This window comes from Ornithodoros turicata, chromosome 3 (assembly GCF_037126465.1).
Source record: "Ornithodoros turicata isolate Travis chromosome 3, ASM3712646v1, whole genome shotgun sequence".
In the NCBI taxonomy this organism is placed as follows: Eukaryota; Metazoa; Arthropoda; class Arachnida; order Ixodida; family Argasidae; genus Ornithodoros; species Ornithodoros turicata.
In genome coordinates, this window is record NC_088203.1 from 8,420,424 (window position 1) to 8,443,794 (window position 23,371).

The 23,371-nt window shown below is 46.9% G+C and overlaps 1 protein-coding gene across 2 annotated transcripts in view; it reads right to left on the reverse strand.

Annotated features, from left to right (window-relative positions):
• The window catches only part of LOC135387943 (protein Wnt-7b-like), a 112,365-nt gene that overhangs the window by 15,115 nt on the left and 73,879 nt on the right, over window positions 1-23,371 (reverse strand). For both annotated transcript variants that reach the window (XM_064617179.1, XM_064617180.1), the window contains exon 2: window positions 5,373-5,602. In XM_064617179.1, the coding sequence (XP_064473249.1) occupies window positions 5,373-5,602 (230 nt within the window). The remainder of the gene's footprint in view (window positions 1-5,372; window positions 5,603-23,371) is intronic.

The window sequence follows — 23,371 nt, forward strand, 5'->3', positions numbered from 1 at the left end:
CACAAGCTCCAATGTTATATACTGCATTGAATGCGGCGACTGCTCTATGCAATACATTGGTGAAACCGGCCAACAAATGAACAACCGCCTTACCGGACACAGAACCGACACGTCCAACAAACTCCCCAAAGCAGTCGCCGAACACTTTAACGTTCCTGGTCACAATTTTGACAACATTAAACTATATATTCTAGAAACCGGGTTTAGATCCACACGTGACAGACGTGATAGGGAGTCTTATCTCATATACAAGTTCAACGCTCTTCACCCGTCCGGTATCAACAAATCACAAGGCACCCTAGAAACACTTCACAAATGAAATATGCTTTTCCCATCTACCTCCATTATCATCTGTTATGTTCTGCATGGCCACTGCTTTCTGCTCTCTTTATTGCATGCCACAACTTTGTATTACAAGTATATATTAAACAAAAAAAAAATATAAAAAAAATTTTTGCTCGTTCTGGAATTTTCCCCACGTAACCACTAACCTCCTTATCTTTCGCTATGCTTGCGAATTCTTGCCTGTTGTCCCGTTTCGTCCACGTGTTCGTGAACCTTCCATTTTTCTGCAACCGGTCTGTAGCCTAGATCACTACGTTCACATAATCCCCTCCACACTCTAACAAAGCAGCCATTCACTCCCGCCGTAAAAACCCGTACGGACCTTTCTTCCCTCCGGGCTGTTGACCCACAATTCGCATGAACCTTTAAACACGTCACACCTAACCCTTTAAATACCATGCCAATGATGAGGACGGTGCCCAGAAGAAGAACAGTCTCTGTTCGAAATATCGGCGGCTTCTGTCCTGAGGCAACTCCCTTCCTACATCTCTACCGGTTCGCTGGATTTCTACCCATCTACATTTCCCCAGGGCGTTAGTCGTGACGTTGCCCACCTCTGTGAGGCCGACAACGACGAGCTTTTTCGACAGTACCACCACCACCGCCGTCGGCCATTAAGATCTGTGTTTTCCATAGGATTCAGTGCTCGCAATTTCCCCTAAAAATAGTAGTAGAAACACCAGTAATTAACTGCTAAAAAAGAAAAAGAAAAGGGGGAAAGACTTGGAGCAGGGTGGCTGCTCTAAGGGCGCCTGCAGCTCTATCTCATTTAGGTGGTATTAGGTGGCTGCTAGTATAGCGGCAGTATATACCGCTTTCTTTTAGGTAGATACCATTTGAGTACCGTGTCCCTTTGTGGTTTTCAAAATGTGCAGCACTGAACGTTGTTTTTGTCCCCAACAATACCGAATATCCTCTGGAAGTACGAACAATGTCCTAACGAATTCATACGTCCGACGGATATCCTCAGAACCTCCGTCGGACGTACGAAACCGTTACGACATTATTCGTACATCCAGAGGATATTCGGTGTTGTTGGGGGTATGTGCGACCACACACCAACAAGCCGGATCTACTCATCCCATTTTCACGTCGTGCATCTCTGCACACTCTGCTCCTTGTCTTAGAAGTGGGAGGCCTCAAATATTAAGTCAACCAGCGAGAGTCACGTGGATGTCATTAATGATAGCATTCCTTCTCGCCGTCATCTTCCGGTCAAACCTCGCAAATTGCGAAACTCCGGAGAAGTACCGCGGGGCTCCCGCAGTTCACCCAAGATTCGCTCAAGAAGTCCATAATAAGGTTTAACGCCCTCCACTCTCCTTCTCTCACGTTACTCTGTTCGAAACACCATTTGTGTTTTCGGCACCAGGATCCTCAAAACGAACGCGACCAATTACAACATTCTCTTTTCGTGCTTCGACATATACCTTTTGTTTTTGTATGACTCTTATATTGTTGCATCATGCAGCAATAATGGTTGATTTCAAGACTGGTCAAGTCATCAATTTTTTTGGTCATTGGGCGTCGACACCTTGTATACACGTTTCGACATTATATGATTAAAGAGGAGGGTTCTGTAGATATTAAGGTTCGGGCATATCTGCCGATTTTATTCGGTCACTCACTCCGTGATCATGTTTTTGAGTGGATATATTATGAGGTCTATCGGGGTACATATCATGGTAGCATTTGGGGCGGCATACGAGACGCTACAACACAATAACAACATCATACTAGCTTAATTTTAAGAGAGATTATTATAATCATTAATTTTAGTCCACCGTATGTATTTCGTAGTGCACATGTAGAGTGGTTAGCGCGTGCGCAGTCCATATGTTGTTTGTCCCAAGTTAGCATCTCACCAGGCAAGAAGGCCTCCCCTATCAGAACGCAGAAACCAAAACAGAAATCAAAGCCGACTCCGCCTGACTCATTTCCATCTTTCTACATTGCACACTATTGAAATATTCAAAAGTTTCGTGGCAAGCAACACGTAGTCGTCGATATGAATCTTATGCCGTCTTATACTGTCACGGTACAAAAAACCGACGTGCCCAGAACGAAACGTTGTTACATCTGGCAACATGTTGCCAGGCACTGCACGCACGCACACACCTACCTTACCACACCCGCCTCATAGCTACCTCCTGTATGTCGGATTTCCGATCGCTTCTGTCACAAAAACTGACTAATGTTCTCTTCTAGTCGCTGATAAGATAAGGATGACTAATGTGGTCCTCGCGGGTGCCGTGATGTCAACATCGACTCGTCTACAATGAAGAAAATGTAGGCAGGCACGTATGTAACGTACGTGCTCTAAGAACACAGATAAGCCAGCATAAATTTCAAGGTGGTCTCAAGGGAGCGATGAGACGAAATATGTCTAGATGTATTTGATAACATTACACTGCTTTTAGGTGTGATCCCAAGGTCTATGCTACGACGTTCCAGTGTCTTTTACCCAAACGTCGGAGGACATTGTACTCATTCTTTTGGCTACCTATAGCTACATCATGCATGTTCGTGGAGCTTCTTGCCTTCACTGTGAGAGACATCCCAGCTCTTGTCACGCAGTAACCATGTACACGGGACTCAATTTACTGGTAATGCTATCGAGTAATTTGCACGAAGTATCCGGGTGAAGCATACTTTCAGTTTTAGAGAGACAAAGAAGCTACATGAATTACAACAAGAGAAAAAAAAAATCGCGAAAATTCTAACTTGAAATGAAATTTGCTCAACGGCTCTAGAACCAGGGGTGGTGGTGATGGTGGTGGTGAAATTGCTTGCCGTAGTCGGTCATGCTTAAGCGGGCAACGCGGGCTATCGCAGGGGGGGACCGTGCGTCCTGGGCAGACTTCACAGGAAACTGTGCCAACATTTGCCTAGAACCAGAGATCGCGCTTCTGTCACTGCTCAAAGACATGCCGTATTACTCCTCGATAAACCTGTGGCGGTTCCCCCATGCCCATGTTCTGTTCTGTCGACGCACCGGCCACGCGAGAAGCTCCCCAACTCAGTCGGTCCTCTGTGTCCATTCCACGAGGCCGTGTTCCTCAACCGTCGAACAGGACCCATGTTCAGGAACACTACCTCGTGTACATTTGGTGACCCGGACATCTTATACCACCGTCCGACAGACAATTCGACCTCTTTGCCATTCCAGATTTCCCAGCAGCTTCAAGACCGCCCACGGACTATACTCTGAGGGCCATCGAGGGCCAGACAGCGGCGGCTTTCAGCTGAGCAAACACCGCGTCTTCTTCATTTTTTTCACCCGTACACAATTCAACGAGTAACGATGCACTATGTATCGCTCTCACGTCTCTTTCATGGATGGCCAGCCACCCATAAAAGCTGTCTTGTTTGTTTAGCAGCGTTACACAACCTCCCCGCCTCAACCCGCTGCTTCCCAGACCCTTCCCAGGTCCCGGCTGTCTGCAGGTCACTCGTAATGTGCCCAAATCAGATAATGCTTTTCGGTTTATTGCCATTATCATGCATTATTACGTTAAGCACGGACTGTTCACTGTATACTATAAGTAGCTGATGAACACGTAGATATAGACACTTTGGGCTTGACTTTTTCCGTTTTATTTCAGCTCGATGTCCATTTCGCAACGTGTCCGCGACCAGCAACATGGGATAGAATGTCATAAAAAGAGCAATTAGAACGCATTAGTCGCCACACGGGAATTGCAACACAGGATGCCGAAAGGTTCATCATGCTTGAAGGCATGTTTTTCCAGACGAACTATTTGCTTTTTATCTCTTTTATGCCAAAGGAAGGGTTTCCCAAACGACTTCCTTCTTTGATGTTACTTTTCTGGCTCACGAAAAGTGGCAATGACGTTTCGGATACCTTCGGCGGTTATATGCCTACACGGCAGAGGAGGTCGCGTTCTTTCTCACTGGTAATGCGAGCAGAAATTAGGCTTAATAGGAAACGATTATTCTCCGTCCTGTTGTCGAAGCTTCGGTGATGCGCCGTAAGGCCGCGGAAGCAGCTACTTTAACCAACTGTTGTGGAATTCTAGGTAATGGTGATTATCACTGTATTCGCATCGACATTGCCAGGTAGTCGTCTGTTTTTTGTTGTTTTTTTTTCCTCTCGTCCTTTTACTAAATTGGTATTTTCTACGCATGACCTTTAGTTCGGCATCACAATACTACCGCAATGCGTTAAGTTCCATTAAACGAACAACAACAACAAATACACGGACGATGATGAAGGAGGGAAATAAACCGTTGTGGGTCCAAATCTTGAAATCGTACATAGCAAAGCGATGCCGTTATATTAACTTGGCGCCGCCCAAACGTCGCGCGATGGCACATAAAACAAGATAGGCCGTGATAGGCCGAGATTTCAGATAAACGGTGCGATTGGTCTTCGCACGGGAGCTCGCGACGAATTACGTGCGAAGTGCAAGTAACGGTAGATTCGCACGGGGGACGTATCGCCGATATCGATCCGCAGACTGCGTAAACGGCACAGCTTACGTCATGGAAACGTGCGCACTCCGGTCAGCGCGAGGGACGAGATCTGGACGAGACTGGAGGGCGGACCATTCGCCTCCGCTATGCAAATGGTCCGGTATTTTCATACACGGCCTGTCGGTCCGTGAAGACGTCAATAGCGTCAAGAGCTCCCTGCTCCGGTCCATCGCGTGAACCCACACTCTGAGAAATTAACTTCACCACATAGCACTCTCCTAGCCAACCATCATCCCGAATGACAACGTTCTCGCCCCTGATTTGTTGAAAACGGGAGGAGGAGCCTATTTTGTGCCGTGCATAATGGCACAAAATAGGCTCCTCCTCCCGTTTTCAACAAATCAGGGGCGAGGACGTTGTCATTCGGGATGATGGTTGGCTAGGAGCGTGCTATGTGGTGAAGTTCATTTTTAAGAGTGCACCCAAAGTGTACGGTAACGTAACACCATCTGGCATTCTTTGGAAGGTGGCCCCAAAAGAAGTCTGTAAGTCCGACGACCAATGACTGACGAACGCTTCTGTATACTCACCGAGAGCGAAGACGTGTCCGAAGCCCCCTTCTGTGGCACCGGTGAGGGAGCAGTTCCAGCGTTTGTGCCTAAATTGGCGGCGGCACTCTGCTAACCCAAGCCGTGCGCCCTCGCCGATGGCTACGATGGCGTCTGGACGTGAACCGCAGATACGGCGCTGTGCCGACGTCAGACCAGGTAGCCTTTGGCAGATGAGACCCGCAGTGATTCCAGAAACACACCACGGGATACTGCAAAGAGAATGTTGCCAAACTTAGGTTCGTGTCTGACCACGCGGCTTCAGTATTTATAATGACCGTGAGAAATACAGATGTCTTCTTACAATGACTCCATTTAATTTTAGGAGCCACAAACCCGAAACTGTTTACTTCTAAAATGTTCTTCAATACGCTGTGTCCGAAGTATTGAAGTGGGCCACGAAAATTAACTGTCCTTGACAGCTGTGCCATAGTCTATACGTGTAATCTAGCAGCACGTCATCCCATTGTTTTCGACCTTTAACCTGGAAAGTCTGTCATGGTAGTGCGTCTGGCCGATGCCTGCTACCTTCAATTATCAATTCGCAGACAGCATGAGCGCTTCGACAATTAACCCATATAACCTTTCACCGTATACTTGAAAGGTGTGCGCAGGTTGTTGCGGCCTAGAATTCGCTATTACGCTAGCTCAATGAGGTATATTGTCAAGCGTACTGTCCGAAACAGCTGTACCGATAGGTCATCCTCATTGTAATTATCATCGTGCACAAGTAACTAAGTGCATTCTTTTCGCTTGCACTGGTTTGCACTACCTTGGACTCCACGGAAGACGGGTTATCGGGTGCTGCACTTTCCCGCTGAAAGGAACTTTATTAGTAATGTCTTTCTTTTCGACAGGAAATTGCAGCATGCAAATAACCCAATTCGGATCTAGTGCAGGAGGTGCAAGCGAAAAGAATGCACCTACTTATTGTTCAGGCAAGGTTCGCCCGACGTTCTCGTCAAATCCATTACCCTTCAAGAACCCACGACTCATCTCGCCAATACAGAGCATTATCGTCACGCTATACAATAAAAACGTGGGTAACTGAGAAGTTCCAGATGCCGGTGCTAGGGGGCGACCTAGAGCAGGTCACCTCCTCAAGCACTTTCCTTGTTCGAAACGTCTACAGCTACTCCCCTGCCTAACAGAATTATAATGTTTGTCTAACCATGGCCCTCCCGAGCTTGTCCCACGCTCGAAACGGAAGAAAGCCGGAACCGTGGCTCCAGGACAGCAACGCTGGGCGGATCATCCAAAATGCACATCGAGTGGGCCGCGCAACCGTGCCAGAACAGAGCTTTTGAAAGCCCCTACTCCACCCACTGAGCAAAGAGGGCAGAGAGACAACCCTCGACATGAAGAGAGGGGCACTTAGAACAAAAGAAAGTAGCTCAACGAGAGCGTGCCTGGCATGTACGACCTATCATCAGCCAGACTAGCAAATTCATTTATCACGGCCATATATTCGTGCGCTTCTATATCACGAAGGCAACGGGGAGGTGGATTCTAACTTCGTGCTTAATTACACCCTTGACTGTACGAAAGGAAACTCGTATTTACCTAAAAGTTTCTCTGTGCGGGGGATGTTTTGACTCAAGGCAACGGGGGATGTGTCTCGTATAAGGCGACGTGGCTCCAAAGCCGCGGGGGGAAACGCAGACACGCTGACCGTGAAATACCACTGGCCATGATGCTGTCAGATCTATAGCTGAGATTCCTTTGGTGTTGTACAATAAATTGATTGATCGTAAGCCAGTGTTGTACAATAAATTGATTGATCGTAAGAAAAGAATAAAAGAGTGATATTAAACGGTAGGAGCAACTTATTTATTTGCACATGGTAACAACACTTTCGTGCACGAGGCTGCACTTCTTCAGGTTAAAAAATAAAATGAAGGTGGAGTACAATTAATTGTTCAGAATTACAGCAACCATGTGCAAGTGCTGCGTGCCAATTACGCTGTGGTGCAAGACACCATTCTTTATTCCATTGTTCCTCTAAAACTGTGATCTAATGATTGAGAAGTACGCATGTGCTCTTCTTGGTCTGTCTAGTCTAATTTAGGTACGGCTTTTGTGTCTCCAGACGGTTGTGGTTTCCTGTCTGTTCTTCGATGATCTCCGTGTAAATTCGTGTGAATTCATGTCGATCTAGACTGGATTCTGCGCGGATTCTTACGGACCCGCACGGACCCTGTACGCCGTAATGTCAACAGCCGCCTCCTGCTCAACATAAGAATGTTATACCATGAAAGATGGAAGTCAGTGAAAAGATTAGCCAGGCTGTAGGACCACACCAGCCTCAGAACATCAGTTCTCTTATGTTGTACCATATTCGCGAAATCGCTGAGGTACCCGTGTCCCTGTGTGCATGCATACCCGCAACGCCAAAGAGTTGCAGAGGCTGGACTCACTACTGTGAAACTTGTGGACATATGTATGTCAAAGAACAAAAACCAATTTGAGCAGGTCCGTGGAACTCGCGGTTCGAGCTTTGGACGCGACATGTCTATTTTATTCAGCCGCTTCGTCAATGTATGCAAGCTCGATACAACCTAGAAGCAGGAAGCCGTGCATGAACTCAAATCACTTTCTCAATGCCACTGTACAGTAGACACCTGTGCGTCGGTTGCCCCCTACGTAGCCTGAGCTCACTTCAAATACAGTCCACGTTGATCTCCTGATTGCTCCTCCCTCTGAATATTCCTCGCACGCGCTATCTATTCTAGTCGCATTCTTATGCGAGACAGTCTCGTTACGCAAGAGGCCCGCTCACCCTTTCAATGGTACGCACGTAAATCACACGTTAGATTAGGTAGGAGATTACGGTTTGCTTCATGTAGACGAAAGAACACGCAGTTGGAGCTTTCGTTAGGAAACATGAGAAAGGAGACCAATAAATTGTGAGAAATCTGCTATCTGCTCTGTATCAACCTTTACGGTGACGGGAAATTATACTTGTTTCAGGAGGAAGGTCGGTGGCGGTGACTGGTAGCCGTAGATGGTCGTACAGTTATTTATGGTAAAGATATTACGTACGATTACAAGTTCAAAACACGGTATTAAGTGGTCTTTGTGTTATCCTTGTGTATACAGCTTGATAATATCTAGTGGCTCTAAATGGCGTGAAAAAGACACAAAAACCCAACTAGCTGAAATAAGATTAAGATGTCCTGTCCTATGCCGTTTCTTTCCAAGTTACGGTGCTTTAGCCAAACCCGTGGTGCTATAGCTTGAATGTTATTATCGCCAATACTGGTATTGGAGAGACGGAGATATTTAAAGAAAAATATGGAGATGGTATGTTCCTGGTACTCCGTAACACCACCACCGCCACCGCTCAGCGCTCACCATTAATTCACCCTCTCATATTAACCTCTTTGAAGTGGAGTAGGGCATTGTGGCTACCATGGGGAAACATGCCATGTCATCATCACGTTTCCATCATTTATTATTGTTGTTGTTGTAACACTCAAAGCTGACTGTTCAGCGACCGTTTGGGATTGGAGCAGAAATGAAGGGAAGGAATTGGGATGGTGAAGAAGAAGTAACACGAAATAAAAAGTAAAAGAAAGAGTGAAATTACTATTAACCGTAAAGCGATGAAGCGGGATAAGTTGTTAGCTTCACCGAGTTTCCTATGCTCTCTAACTTGGTATCCGCCTCATTGTCCTGGAAATTACAGTAGTATAAGAACTTTCCTAGCGTAACATCCTTGCGTCTTGATTTACCTGAAATTCTACAAGTTCTTTTTTACCGTATTCACTAAGCTGAAGATATAAAGCAAGATATGGCGCAAAACATTTAGCTCGGCGGAAGTCGCAAGATTGCAACCACGGGCCACAGACACATATTGCATCTGTGTGGCCTTACACGCTAGAGAGAGACAACACTGAATGCGGCAGCAGCTAACATTGCTGCAGCAGCGAACGCAAAAAGCACCATATAATTACCCTCGTCACAGCTCTCAGGTGTACGACACCGCGCAGTCCCTATACCCTCATTCCTTTTGAGAACCCCAACACAAAAGGCGCAAAGACTCTTCAACTATGGAATGTCGCGTTCTTTCAAAGGTCCCTAATCATAGTCCATGATGTCTTCCCCATTCTACAAGTAACGATATAGCAAAGTCTCAAAAGCATCCCGAAGCTCTTCATTAGGGAAGAAAGGGACGCTCTCTCTCTACTCGCCGTCTCCGCGGGAGGGCTGTAGGTTCCAAGAACGGATCCAAAGCGTTCCTCCAAAAAGCGAGTCGCTCGGTGTGCGGTCTAGCCGAGATAATAGCGGACACAGGTAGGGTTCGTGAGATACGTCTTTTCTGAGTGCGATGGAGACATCAGCCTCAGTGGACAGGTCTAGAGGCGCGCGGTCGGGCGGGGGACAGATAGTACACGACAAAAGTTGTGTTCAGCAATAATGAACAGTCCGACGTGACACACGACGTGACGTACATGCTGCAGTCGGGGGTTACGTTAGGGAGGTGCAGAAAATAGCTTAGCTCATGCGTGTCCTGAAGGACTCGCTTGCAGGTGTAACACGTGTGAGGCCACATTACTCTCATATTTATTTATTTATTTGTTTTACCCCAAGGGCCATTACGGACATTACATGGGGGGGGGGGGGTGAAAGAAAAACAGGGTTGCAATTGTAGTACTGTTGCTGTGGAACAAATACAGTGAACATATGAAAATACAAATAAAATGCGGTGAACATTTTGCAATTAGGAGAAAAAAGAAAAGAGAAGAGGACACAATACAAAAGGAGTTAGCACGCCATTCAGCAACACGAACATACTCTATACACCTTGCAAGAAATCTATTAAAAATCAGTTTAAGATGTCGTATCTGTGACATCAATAGCGCTACAATTGCCTCTAAAGGTCAGGCGGGTCAGGCTGAAGAAGACTACGCAGCCTGCCGACCAGACAAATCTGAGCCCCGATATCTAGGGGCCTATATTTCCACAACGCGATTTTTGTGGGGTGCTCCCCTATTGCGCTTGAAAGTTGCTGTGAAACTGCTGAGACTCCGCGAGCAAGTTGCGGCAGCACGAAAGTCAATTTTATTGTTACGCGATTGGGCTGTTGACTTTCTTGATAGGATCGTTACTGAAATGATTCGTACAGTCACCATTGTGCGAGCAACTGTCTCTGTTTCCATCATGTTCTGCATGCAAGATGTCCTGATGTAATATGTGTTAACTCCAGAGAAATCGTGCGTGAGGAGATAGACCAATCTTCTCCGGTAAGTCTACTCCGCTAAGCTTAGCGGATTCCGGTAAAACCAGAGCAACATTGTGTATTAATACATAACCCAATCCAAGCCCTGTCCTTCTCTGCGGGTTCTGTGTGGGAGTTCTGTTGAGTGAACCACATATTCAATATCGGAAACGCCCAAATAAAACACTGGGAACGAGGCTATATATATATATGACAATGAATGGGGAAATTCGCCACTTGAGGTGCGGCCCACTACCCCAAGGCACAATGGGGCAGGATGTGATGTGTCCTGATGATGAGGTGATGAACGATGCTAAATAGGGGTAGTCAGTGGAGTCAGTATGACATCAGAACGGTAGGCAAAACCACAGCACACAGGTACGCAGGCAGATCATAGGGTAGACAGGAGACCAGACAAATTTGACAAGCTTACTGCAGTTTTCCAGATTCCTGCGAATGAAAATAACGGCTTTGTCGTTTTCTATCATCTTCTGCAAGCTGGCGCCGATTGCGTTGCTTCCGTAAAGCGCGGGAGGAAAGCAAAGAGAAGAAAACAATTTTGCGACGGTGCAGCCAGCTCTCTCAGGAAGCGAACGTTCACTAAATCGCATGTTGTTGTTCTCCAGTGTAGAATTTGAGCGTGTCCAATGTTGAGTATGTGTAATTCCAAAATATTGTTTGTTCTTTCCGCCGTCATCAGGCACCGTTGTATCTTCAGTGTCAGGATCTTCAGCTTCTGCTGCCAAATGTGGTGCGCGGAACCCGTTGAAGCAAGAGCTACACGCTAGTGCTTCTCGGTCTATGTCACGAGGATCTATATCACAGTTCGACGCATCACTTTCGGAACTTCAAGGACGTCTTTAGGAACCATATACAAGGGGATCACCTACCCGGCGGCAAAGATAAACGCGATATCACGTGTACACTCAATTACACAACTCAGTCTATAAGAAACCTCATAACACAAAAGCCTGGGGTGCAGAAGTGATTCCAAAAAGTACGGAGAGGCCGCCAATTAAGTGTAACCGAACTGCTACGACATCATCAATTTTCATCCCAGTGTTCATTGGACAGTTAAGTGTCATAATTGATAGCCTGGGCAATGGAAAGCCGATGCGCATCGTATGACTGAGGAATAAGCAGTTCATTGCCATCGGACCGGTATTCGTCGCGAATACTTAACTAGAGTACAGTATTGCTGTTGTTGTTGTTGGCTCATTACGCATTCATAAAATCACTCGCTCGTCTCTGGGTCCTCACAAGAAGTGCAGTGAGCACAGCATTCGTGGTAGCGGTGAATAACACGGTGAAATCGGCCATTATACCTAGTGTCCCGCGTTTTCGGTTTTAATCGAAAAACGCCGAAAAACATACGCCGGGTAAATTATCTCTCATTCGGTTTCAATGGAAAAACACCAAATACAGAGGGACAATTCAGGAACAATGACAGAGATAAATGGCTGCACATGCCCAGCAAATTGTTGATGCAGATCAGAAAACCATACAGAAATACGATGGTTGTGAAAATTTTTCGTTCACTTTTTCGTTAGCCGTAAACAGTCACAGTTACACTCTTAAAACTGAACTTCACTGCATAGCACGCTCCTAGCCAACCACTATCTCGAATGATATCGTTATCTGCCCTGATTTGTTGAAAACGGGAGGCGTACGCCTTTTCTGTGACACTTATGCTGTTCATAATTCTCACAGAAAAGGCGTACGCCTCCCGTTTTCAACAAATCAGGACAGATAACGACATCATTCGAGATAGTGGTTGGCTAGGAGCGTGCTATGCGGTGAAGTTCATTTTTAAGACTGTAGAAGCGCGGCACTGAAATTACATCATGACTTCTGTTCGTCGATAACTCTGGGGTAAACCCAGGAAAAACATCGAAAAACGCCGATTTCGTGAAAGTCAATAAACACTGAAAAACATACGCCGAATCTGCCCAAAAACCGAAACCCCTACTGTTCGCTTTCAAATGTTGTAATGCGTGCGCTGTCGCAGCCCGCCTGTGGTGTCAGGGACGCTTCCCCGTGTTTTTGCTCAGACATTATAACGTAAACGTCGGAACAGTTCCCCGTTCATGGGAGTTCACATCATCATCATCATCCATTCATCTATGTTGTTGTTATTGTTGTTGTTGTTATGGGAGCGCTCGTTTGTTGAATTCGAGCCATGCACTCGAGAGTCGCCTCTTGGTGGGCAAGAATGCCGCGTGGCGGCCCTTGTGACGTTATGCCCGTTATCATGCAACAAATACAGAAGGCCTGCTGAATGCCTCCTCTCACCCCTTCGCAGGATGTCAGCCAATCGTCGCGGACGATTTGAAACGCATGCCTTCTGGGACGGCTCGTCTTAGTACGGGGTCTTAAGAAAGAGGAAAGCAAAAAGAGAAGAGGTTGATCTCTATACGGGCAGTGCACTTTCCCTTTTTCTTTTTCCATTTTTTTGTGGGGTGGGAATCTTCGTGGGAGTAGCGGAATTCATCGAGTGACGAATTCAATATCTTCTTTATTTTTTTATACTCTATCCTCAACTCCATCGCCGAATTTTGATATGCAAATGAGCTATAGCGAGACCGCGGCGACCGGGACCACACCACTCCTTCCACCTCAGCAGGCCACGTGCTTTGGAGCGACGCAAGCGCGGAACCTAAGGAAAGACACCAAACCATCAAGGCCAAGACGTATACGCGTAACCTTCCAAAAACAAGAAATCCGCGGTAAGGCAGGCTTAGGAAGAATGACAGGTACGTCTTTCTATTCGTATACGTCTTTATTCTCTCCAACCTCCACATTTCGGGAAACGGTCGTAGGAGAATATGAAGACGCATAACTCAAGTCTAGAGACAGACAAGGCCCTGTACGCTCTGGTAGCACCTGTACAACGAATCAATAACCAGAGACGCGGAACACAAGGGGGGGAACCTCTAAATATCAACGTAAATCACCCAGACACTCGCAGACAATGAGGCTGTACGGGAATTTGGGAGAAATATCTGCGCCGATATTTTTCCGGATTGCCTCGCAGAGGTGACTGAGAAACTGACGTGTGAAGAAGATCTGTGGCCTGCGTGCATCTACATGGGATACGGGGTGACTTCTGGGTATAAGGGTGACTTCTCAACGGTGAGCCAGTAGGGTTTATTCGCATAACGTTACAGGCATGGGAGCGTCACTGTCGCTAACCGGCTTGCCTCCACACTATTGGCCCTGACTGTCCAGGCCCTCACGTTCATCCTATATTCACGCTTCGTTTGCTGTTTCTAGGTACTTACGCTGTGCCAATAATATTTTGCCCCGTATCCTATAGGAACTTCCATGTGTGCAACGTTAATAGTGTTCTAAAGAGCGTACGACAGCAAGCGGAATATGAAACTGAAACCGAAACTGAAACTTCGCTGAACTCGTATAATGACGGCAGTCTCGCAACTCTGGCTATGAGCGGCATACAGACATGAACAGATAAGAGAGGACCGCAGGATGGAGTGGGAGACAGTGGGGTTAGTATGCGTCCTGGACCGACTTCAAGGGAAAGTGTGCCGACATTCGTCCGGAAAGTCTTCCGGAAAACTTAGGGGAAACCTCAGACGACACAGCAGGCAGTAGGATTCGAACCCAGCACCTCCCAGTCTTCAGCACGACCGTGACCAAGGAATCGGACGCTTTGACAGGCACGGCCATGCCGGAAGTTATGTAACGCATATTTATGACGTCACCTGCTGTATAGGAATGTATCGTCATCAAGCCCGAGAACAACCTCTGGATGTAGAGGAAAGTAACTTTTGCCTTCCTGCTTGTTTCTGGAAGGTGAGCTAATGCACATTACTCAGTATCATATCCCACTACGTGCCTCGCATAACGCTGAGAAGTACACGGATGCACTTAAGAAAATATAATTCGGTAGATGGCGAGATACTAGAAGAGAATCGCTTTATTTTCTATTACATTCAGTGTGGCTTAAACTATGAGAGGAGCTGAAATCGAAGAGGATCGCAAGAGATGCCTGCCTGAGCGGCAAGACAGAAAAATAAATACGTAGAGCATAAAACATTTTCGCAATCTCGTTTTACCCACACTGTGCTCCACGTTTTCCATTTCGTGGAAAGAAAGCGTAGCGGATACAATGTCCGTCGCTACCCAAATTCCTAGCGAAAATACTTTTTCCGCTGCCATTTTAAAACGTAGAGAAATAGCTACTTGGGTACTGAAAGGTAGCGAATACGGCTAAACTGCGTTAAACTCTGCCTAACAGAGAGGGCGTTTCGGACACCCTTCAGTAACGACTGCACCCTTGGCTACACCGCCACATAAACTCACGAGGGAATCAACCTAAACGCAGATACAATCTCTCCGGCATGTCAGGGGAGCTCTATTATCTTCTGTCGCCGCAGCCCAAGAACTTTCTGATCACGCCTAGCAAATGGCATTTTTTGCGCCTATTAATTCGGCTATCTTTAAACCACACAAGACGTTGTTTGAACAGAACATTAGTCGCTGTTTATGTTTAACTCGTATCGAAAAGCCTTATTGCTTCTTTATGCAGATTCGTGCTATGGCGGTCTTCCTCTGGTCACTAATGCGCCGTAAACCGCGCTCCAGGCGACAGAAGAGGCGACATTCTACGTAATTGGTGCGTAAGCATTACGTGAGCAGAGGGTTGAGTCCGCTGAATTAAGTATGCGCTTTGGGAGTGTACCCGTCATTTGGTATGCTCACCACCGGACATAGTCTTCATCGAAAACACGTACGCCTTTTTTTGGGGGCAATTATGAACTGCGTAATTGTCACCAGGGATCGGAACCGGCATTTTTTTGGGTCCGGTTCGGGTTCAGGCATATTGGTTCGGTTCGGGTCTAGCTCCGCTGAACCGAAATTATCAGCTTGAGCCGGTTCAGGTGTATCGGTTCGGTTCGGTTCAGGGGGAACACCCCCCCCCCCCCCCCCGCACACACCTAGACAAAAAAAAAAAAAAAAAAATCAGTCAGCGGTCGGAACATTTACAGGGATTGGAACCGTTACTTTTTTCGGTACCGGTTTAACCGGTTCATGGGCAGTAATTTTGCTACATGAAAGCGAGCTTACGCTCACTGTACACAGTTGTAAGAGAAAGGTGTGACCGTTTCAGGTGAAAAATCTTTCGGGAAAGTAGGTGAAAACACAAGACAAGTAATAAACACATTTATTATTTACCGAATATTTGACTGTATTGTACTCTGGTGGTCGTCTGCTGAAAACATAAAGCGAAGTGCCGATTCGCAGACGCAACCTGGTCAGGGCCCTCTTTTGCTCCGGCAAAGAACTGACGCTATACAGTCACAAACTTCTACTCACATCTGGCATCTCACAAAAAATAAATAAATAAACAAAAAAGGTCGGTCAGTAGTACAATTATTTCACCTCCGCACCGATTCCCGAACCGGTAACCGTGTGAATTTTTTTTCGGTTCAGTTCCGGTTCGGTTCAGGACAAGCAAAAAAATTGTTCGGGTTCGTCAGAAAATAACTTTTTTTTTCGGTTTTCGGTTCGGGTTCAGTTCCGGTTCCGATCCCTGATTGTCACACAAAAAAAGGTGCACGCCTCCCATTTTCAACAAATCAGGGCAGAGAACCGATGTCGTTCGAAATTATGGTTGGACAACGGGTGAAGTAACCGCCGTTCAGCTAACGGCCTTATAGGTTTGCCGTCTGACTAGTGTAGAACTTGGTAACTGTAGCGGTAATTTTCGCGAGGTAACTGTAAGCTGTTACCTTTATAAAGTAGATGGGCTGGATAGTTGTTTGCCTATATAGCGCACAATGTTTGATCGCATAATCGGTGAATGTCTACCATACACAGATACAGCACGTACAGGAACAGAATGAAATGGCACCACTGCCGCCAGCGTAACCGATTCATTGCTGTAAGATGTGGTAGAAGAAGCGTTACTTCTGAAGTATAGAGCAAACATAAATCCTCACAACCACAATATAGCGTTGTGGTAACAAACTTGGAAGTTGGAACGTCACGAAGGAAACGAACGCTCGCAAGAAATCGTGCATGCTGCGAACTACGAACAAAGCCATGGAAGAATATAAAAGATGGAAACTGTACTGGTTAGAAAACGTGACACGGGGAAGGAGAACGTAATCTTTCGCGCAAGGCAAACACGACGGGAGCTGTCAGGGGCTAACGATACGTAGGAAGAGGCTGAAATTAATCATCGCTTCGAAGAATTCCATCAGTCCCAACGCATCTCTAGGATCCGCCTTCTGGCAACACTGTGACTTTTTTTCTCTCTCTCTCCCATTTCTTTGCATGCGGTCCGATTACAATCGCTGATGACATAGGTGGCAGAAAGATGGATTTCCTCGTCCGTGGACCGGAGCAACCGGCCTGCATCCAGCACAAGGAATCGTGCTCGCTGCATTTGATGTTCAGGCGTTCCTACCTTATTTTATGTGCCGCGAGCAAAAGCGCAGACATGCATTCGGAGATGTGCACCTGCAGAAAAAATATAATAGTTTATGATGGTCAAAGAGATGTTTTCTGTGTGATCAGTCAAACACCGAGCAGATTATGTATCTGGATGTGCACAGGTCCTTGGGAAACCAGATGAAACCGGTTGTTTGTGAACCAGTTCGCGGTTCTGTATATCTGCCGCAAGTTGGCATTGTTGGCTACATGTCGCCGTTTTCGGTCAAGATTGAGTCGACTTTGCCAAATTTAGCCGGATATATGTTGCAAGTTGGCATATTGTCCGCAACATGTCAGTGTTTTCTTCTTTTTTTTTTCGCTAATATCGAGCTGACATTGCCAACTTCAGCAGGATATCCGTTGCAAGTTGGCATTGTCGGCAACATGACACTTTTTTTTTTTTTTTTCGATGAACATGGTAGACACACCGAAACCAAAACAGATCGGAAGGGGAGATCTGGGTTCCACGAATGGGCAGTTGTTCGCTGTCGCCTATTGAAAGAAAAGTAGGACCGAAGGTCGCGTCCTTTTCAGAGACCATCGTAATCCCCTCAAGACTGTGGCTTTCCGGCCCGATCTTGTTCAGCTTTGAACGTAGTTTAACTCTACCAAACTCGTGGCGCTGTCGAACATTATGACGTCATTTGTTTACAAACAGGTAGAGGTCTATTCTGAGGCTTTATGGTCACAGGAATATCAGAAATACATCCAGCCACCATCCCCAACCTCCAGTGGACACCTGGTGCTGCCGTATGGGGTGGTATGCTGACGTATGGTACCGTCCTAACGATGGTACCATACATCGTTGCGACGACCTGAGCCAGTTTGTGTAGACACACACTCTGTCATCATTTAGACCTCTTTTTAAAAGGCCGTCTTAACCACTAGATGCCCGGTTTCTTACGTCGATTAGTTTTGCTTCTGTTAAGACAAAGAAAGAGTGATTACGTACCCCATGGGTTAACTACTGGCATGTGGCTCGTACGCACGATAAACATTATTTACTGGAATGGTGATTGATTATCGCGCATATCCGACTGTTTACGACAGAGATAAAGCGGCAAATTATGGGATCCTCTATCGTTCTTAAATGAGTCTGGGAGGCACCTCGAACATGCTGTACATGCTTTCGTTCGCGCGATATGAACGTTTAAGAACTCTCACGCAAAACCTTCGAGAAGAACGCATTTCCTGAGGTAATTAGTTTACAAGACTATACGCGCAAGGCAGCGACCTCCCACTAGCTGCTTCTTGCGTGTTGTGACGTCATATCATCGAGCACTTTAATTGGCTTCCGAGAATCGCCTGCTACGGCGAGGGAGGGAGGAGACTGGTCGACTGCTGTTTGTCAGGCGCGGGACTTGCGACGCCAAATACAACCACAAAAAGAAAGAAGGGAGGAAGGAAAAAGTGGAGAGGAGAAAGCGCGCCTCACGATTGGGCGGATGACGTGACGTCACAGACTGGCAGCTGAGGGACAGCAGCTTCTCTGACCCGCAGCTCTCTTGCTACTCATCCTGTTATATTTTGTTTCCTCGAGTCATTCCATGCTCCATTAAAAGGACCTGATGGTAGTGGTGGTGAAACCACTTGCCGTTGTTGGCAACGCTCAGGCGGGCAACGTCACCACGACTATCACATCGTGATCGTGCGTCCTGGACAGACTTCACAGGGAACTGTGCTGACATTTGTCTTAAAACGTCTGAGAAAAACCCAGGGAAAACAGCCAGACAGCACAGCCCGCGCCCGGATTCAAACCCGGCTCATGTCCCGGTCCTGCAGTGCTTTCACCAGTTAGGTTTAAGTGAGGTTAGTCTCTGACGAATGATAGACAACGGCGATTTACTCTCGTGGGCGCTCTTTCTCATATATTCTACTTCGAACAGTAAGGACTTTACAATAGCACAGCGTGTATTCTATTACGACAACCTCGAAAAGAATCCCTTCGAGACAATTAACCTTTAATGTGTCTCTGCCCCTTGCAAGGGCACATCGAATAAATGAATAAATAAATACAAAAACCTGGAAGGGTGGGGGGGACCCTCAGCACTCATATCACGTGTTCGCATTCGTATGACCCTCCCCGACCATAGAAAAACAGTGCTCGTGACTTTGATCTCCCCGACAATCGCTTTCCGAGGAATGAAGACATCAACCCCCCCTCCCCACCAACCGGGTAATTGAAACTTACGTTGCAGACACATCGGTGCCCAGCCCAGTTGCACGATAACGCAATCTCATGAACTGAATACATATTGCTGCGATTAGCAAGTTGTACTGCGTGTAGGTTTCTTCAAGGCATAACTCATGGCATGTGTGTGTTGAGAAAGACAATTTATTGTCTCACAATTTATATTTAATGCGCATTAATGTCGCCTATGAAACGACCGGGATGCTCCGTAGACCAGTCGCTGATATCTGCTGCAGTTAAGCCGAGCTGGGGCCGTCATTAATTGTGTAATTACGTAATTATGTAAAATAGAGGCGCAATTAAATGAAGATACGAACTTGGTGGCTTAATTAATGAACGCAGTAGCCCATGTAATCTTCACGGAATGTATCCTTTTGTACTGGCGTAGTGTTGCGGGTATAGAAAATTGCGTTTACAACAACAACAACGCAGTGCATGATACGTATGGGTTTTACATTTTATTACACTAATTAAAGACAAAATGATTATTAATGGCCATGTACGTTGTTATATTAAAGTGCCTGGAAACAGCACACACACTGTAAAGCCTTGCGATGCGAGGTTATTTCACACCGTAGTACACACATGTAGTTTCAGACCGTATCTGTAAGCGTTCTTCCATTTTACCTTGGCGCAGATCGCAGGATGTACTTTCGGAATTCCTACCGGTCCGTTGCTGATGCATACAATGTAATGCGGTGACATATGTCTGGTTGCGACTTGATGACGCAGGACATTACGTCATGGCGCGAGTGGTGACACCGAGAGATGTTCTCGTGTTCTCACTGAAACGGAGCGTTCTCGTACCGCGGCTAACGCGTGACTCTTCGTCATATTTCCTTGGTCACTTCACGTTTCAATGGTTACCGTGGACCGTTTAGTTCAAGAGAGCTGCTTGGCGGACGAGTCTGTTAGTTATAGGTCCATAACTGCCCACGGCCACACCGTCGCTTTTCCCAATGGATTCCCGGTCATTCAATCTCTGGCAACCACGTTGCCGACACTGCGTCAGCGGCCGCTCACCACCAGGGCAAGTGTGTCCCGATTGTTCTCCCAAGGGGGGACAGACGGTCCCTTCTTCGTGACTGGGCTGCCTCCTCATCCGTCGAACAATGGCGTCGGGATGTCCCGGTCAGTACCATACTGGGAAGTGTGGACCCAACATTCTCGTGTCGCTTACAGACATCTTTACCGCGCGTCATTAAGTCCCTCCTACATCGCTTACGGCTGAATGTTGCCTTTACGCCGTACTACCGTTACCAGATAGGGTGTGCCGGTAGTCCCTTGTGCCCGGAGTGTGGTGTGCCAGCGACCGCGGACCATGTGATCATCGCATGTGCCACTTATAGGAGGGAGCGTCACTTGTTGGCAAACGACCTTGCGCGGATTGACAGCCGACCCCTTGACCTCAGACTCATTTTGGGACCATGGGACACACGAAAGCAGATGTCCGTCTTACGACCCTTCATCAAATTCCTGCAAACTACCGGCCTGATCGACTCTCTCTAAAACCCTGCCAGCGTCGTCAGCATCATCCTCATCACCATCCTCTCATTTTCCCCCAATAGCAATGGGGTAGCATTCTGCTCAATGAGCGGAAGTCATCCCCATATCATCGTCATCATGTATTTCTCTCTGTCTCTCACCAGTTCGAAGTTCCCCATGAATTCGTTAGACCCTGTAGTAGTGTGCAGGGTCTCCCTCATTTCGATACTTCTGCTGCTCATCACGTTCAACTTTTAACGCTCTTTTTGCTTTAGGCGTCGGGAAATCAAGGAAACACGAAGCAGCAGCAGTTATAGAAGCGAAAATTAGCGGACGAAAAACGAGAAGACGTTGGTTTCGACGTTATCACATCACATCATTGGCCCAAAGAACATCGGCGAGACTTTACATCAATGAGATCTGAGCATAATTCCTGTAGGTTTTTGCATGACACTGTTGTTACGAACAGGGGCACGACTTGATGATTTTTCTGAGGTGGTGATCCGGTCTCGAACAGCATGCTATTGACACTGCTTAAGATCAATTGAAGCACCCGGTGACGACATAAATTGAGGGGACGCAGGACGCCCAGGGCCCCCTGGATCCGCGGCTGGATACGAAACAGCAATAATATTACATCACATACTCCGTTTAAATTATTTTATACAAACTATAGACAATCCAAGCTGCTGTGAGCGCGCCAGACGAAACGAATGCGTCCTGCATCTTACTTTTAACTCGAGAACCAGTATCCAATAGCGCCACTACATCTCCCCAGAGAAATATATCCTTAAAAAATACTGCAACCGAATCCATTCTTTACGATACCGCAAAGAGACCCGACACTTTATACCCATACCACCAGCGTTGCGTAAAGCCCACATTTTATTATGCACTCAGTGTGGGGGCGAGGTCAGAAGCCGAGGGTTGTCCAGTTGGGCAACCGCAGTGGCATCGCCATCAATTCACTCTTCGAAGACAGCTGGGGCACCCTAATGACACCGAGGAACAAGCCGAAACTCAGCAGGTGTTCCGTCCCGCCGGTGGTCGGAGCTGTTCCACAGGGGTGCACTCATCTCCCCATACATGAACGCTGCTGAAGTTGCTGCTGCTGAACTTACGCTATACTGCTTCTGTTGTTAAGGGACGTTCAAAGCGGCAGAGATTTGTAAGGAGTGACAACTGACGTCGGCATGGGCAACAATAAGGCGAACTATTCGCGTATAACGAATTTTGACGAGCGTGACGAAACGGGGCGAGCTGGGAAAGGGTGGCTGATTTCGTGAGCAGGAAAGTTGTTTCTTTTGGGGAGGTAAACTGTCGACAAGGTGTGGGTCGGCAGCTGTAAAGTTCTGTATCGGGGAGGTGGGACTTAACTACCTCGGATGTAGACATGTAAAGGGGACTGTACAGTAGGTCTGACATGTCAAGCCTATAACGAATTTGTGTTCACTAAAGCGAAGCACTTCCTGGGTACTCGTTGATTCGTTTACTTGTCACCGAGCTTGACTGTCTTAAGATGTGGGCTGATTCAACTCTTCAAACGCGCCGTCATCCTCACACCTATACAAGTTTCCTTTTTTGTCTGAATACCGAGACACAACATTGAACAAAGATAACCTCCGAACGGCGGAATTTACTCTGGTTTTACAACAAAAGCTACACACACTTCTCACTTGTTGACGTGCACTTGTTCGTAGAACGTACCATCAAGAGTTACAAAGAGAAGAGACTGTGGTCCCTGCTTTATGTTGTCGCCTTTTTGCCTCTTACCTATCCACTAAAAACAATACACTTTCGAGCAACAAACACGTATACTTACGAGCACCTTACGTTACGGTGAACAGAGTAATGTTTTGAGCCAGTCACATATCTTTCTCATAACGACTGTAGACCAGTAATCCTCGCACAACTCTACCTCCCTTATGTTGACATCGAAGTCTGAAGCAATTGTTGCACGTCCAAACCATGAACTAACAGAAGGAAGCCAACTAATGTTGTTCCTTTTTTTTTTCTTAGCCCTGCAAGAAGTATGTGGTGAAGGAACGCACGATGGTAGCTTGCACACGTCGATCGCCAGGTATGTTGCGCATGTGACGTCACACTCGACAACGGACTAGGAGCTGTGGGATAGCGCGCTCTTCAATGTGGTGGTGGTGGTGATGATGATTCGTGCTTCATTAGCGCAGCGGTAACTACGTCCATAACTTCTGCAATGTGGATTCACAGTAAACACATAGGCAGAACCAGCACACACAACCCTGTCTGCTTCCTTTACACGCTGTCGGTGTCTCAGACCTTGGTGAACACCGTATAATGACACCTGTACTGCAAGGAGCACAGAGAGAGATTCCGACGACAATATCAGTGATCCCGTAACGCTAACGATGTCCCAGGACCTCTTATATCTCACTACTTTTATTTCGTTCCTCGTGAGACACGTATAGCTTTCTTCACAGCCGCGCGCATCTCGGCTACTTCCTTCGCATCCCGAGTACGCAACTCAGCGTCAAACTCTCACGTCTCCATAGGCCACAATTATCCGAAGCTCGAAGAGCGTGACGGCCGGCCGTGTCGATAGAGTCATCACCCTCACCTTCACGAGATGTAGTCTCGCTCACATAA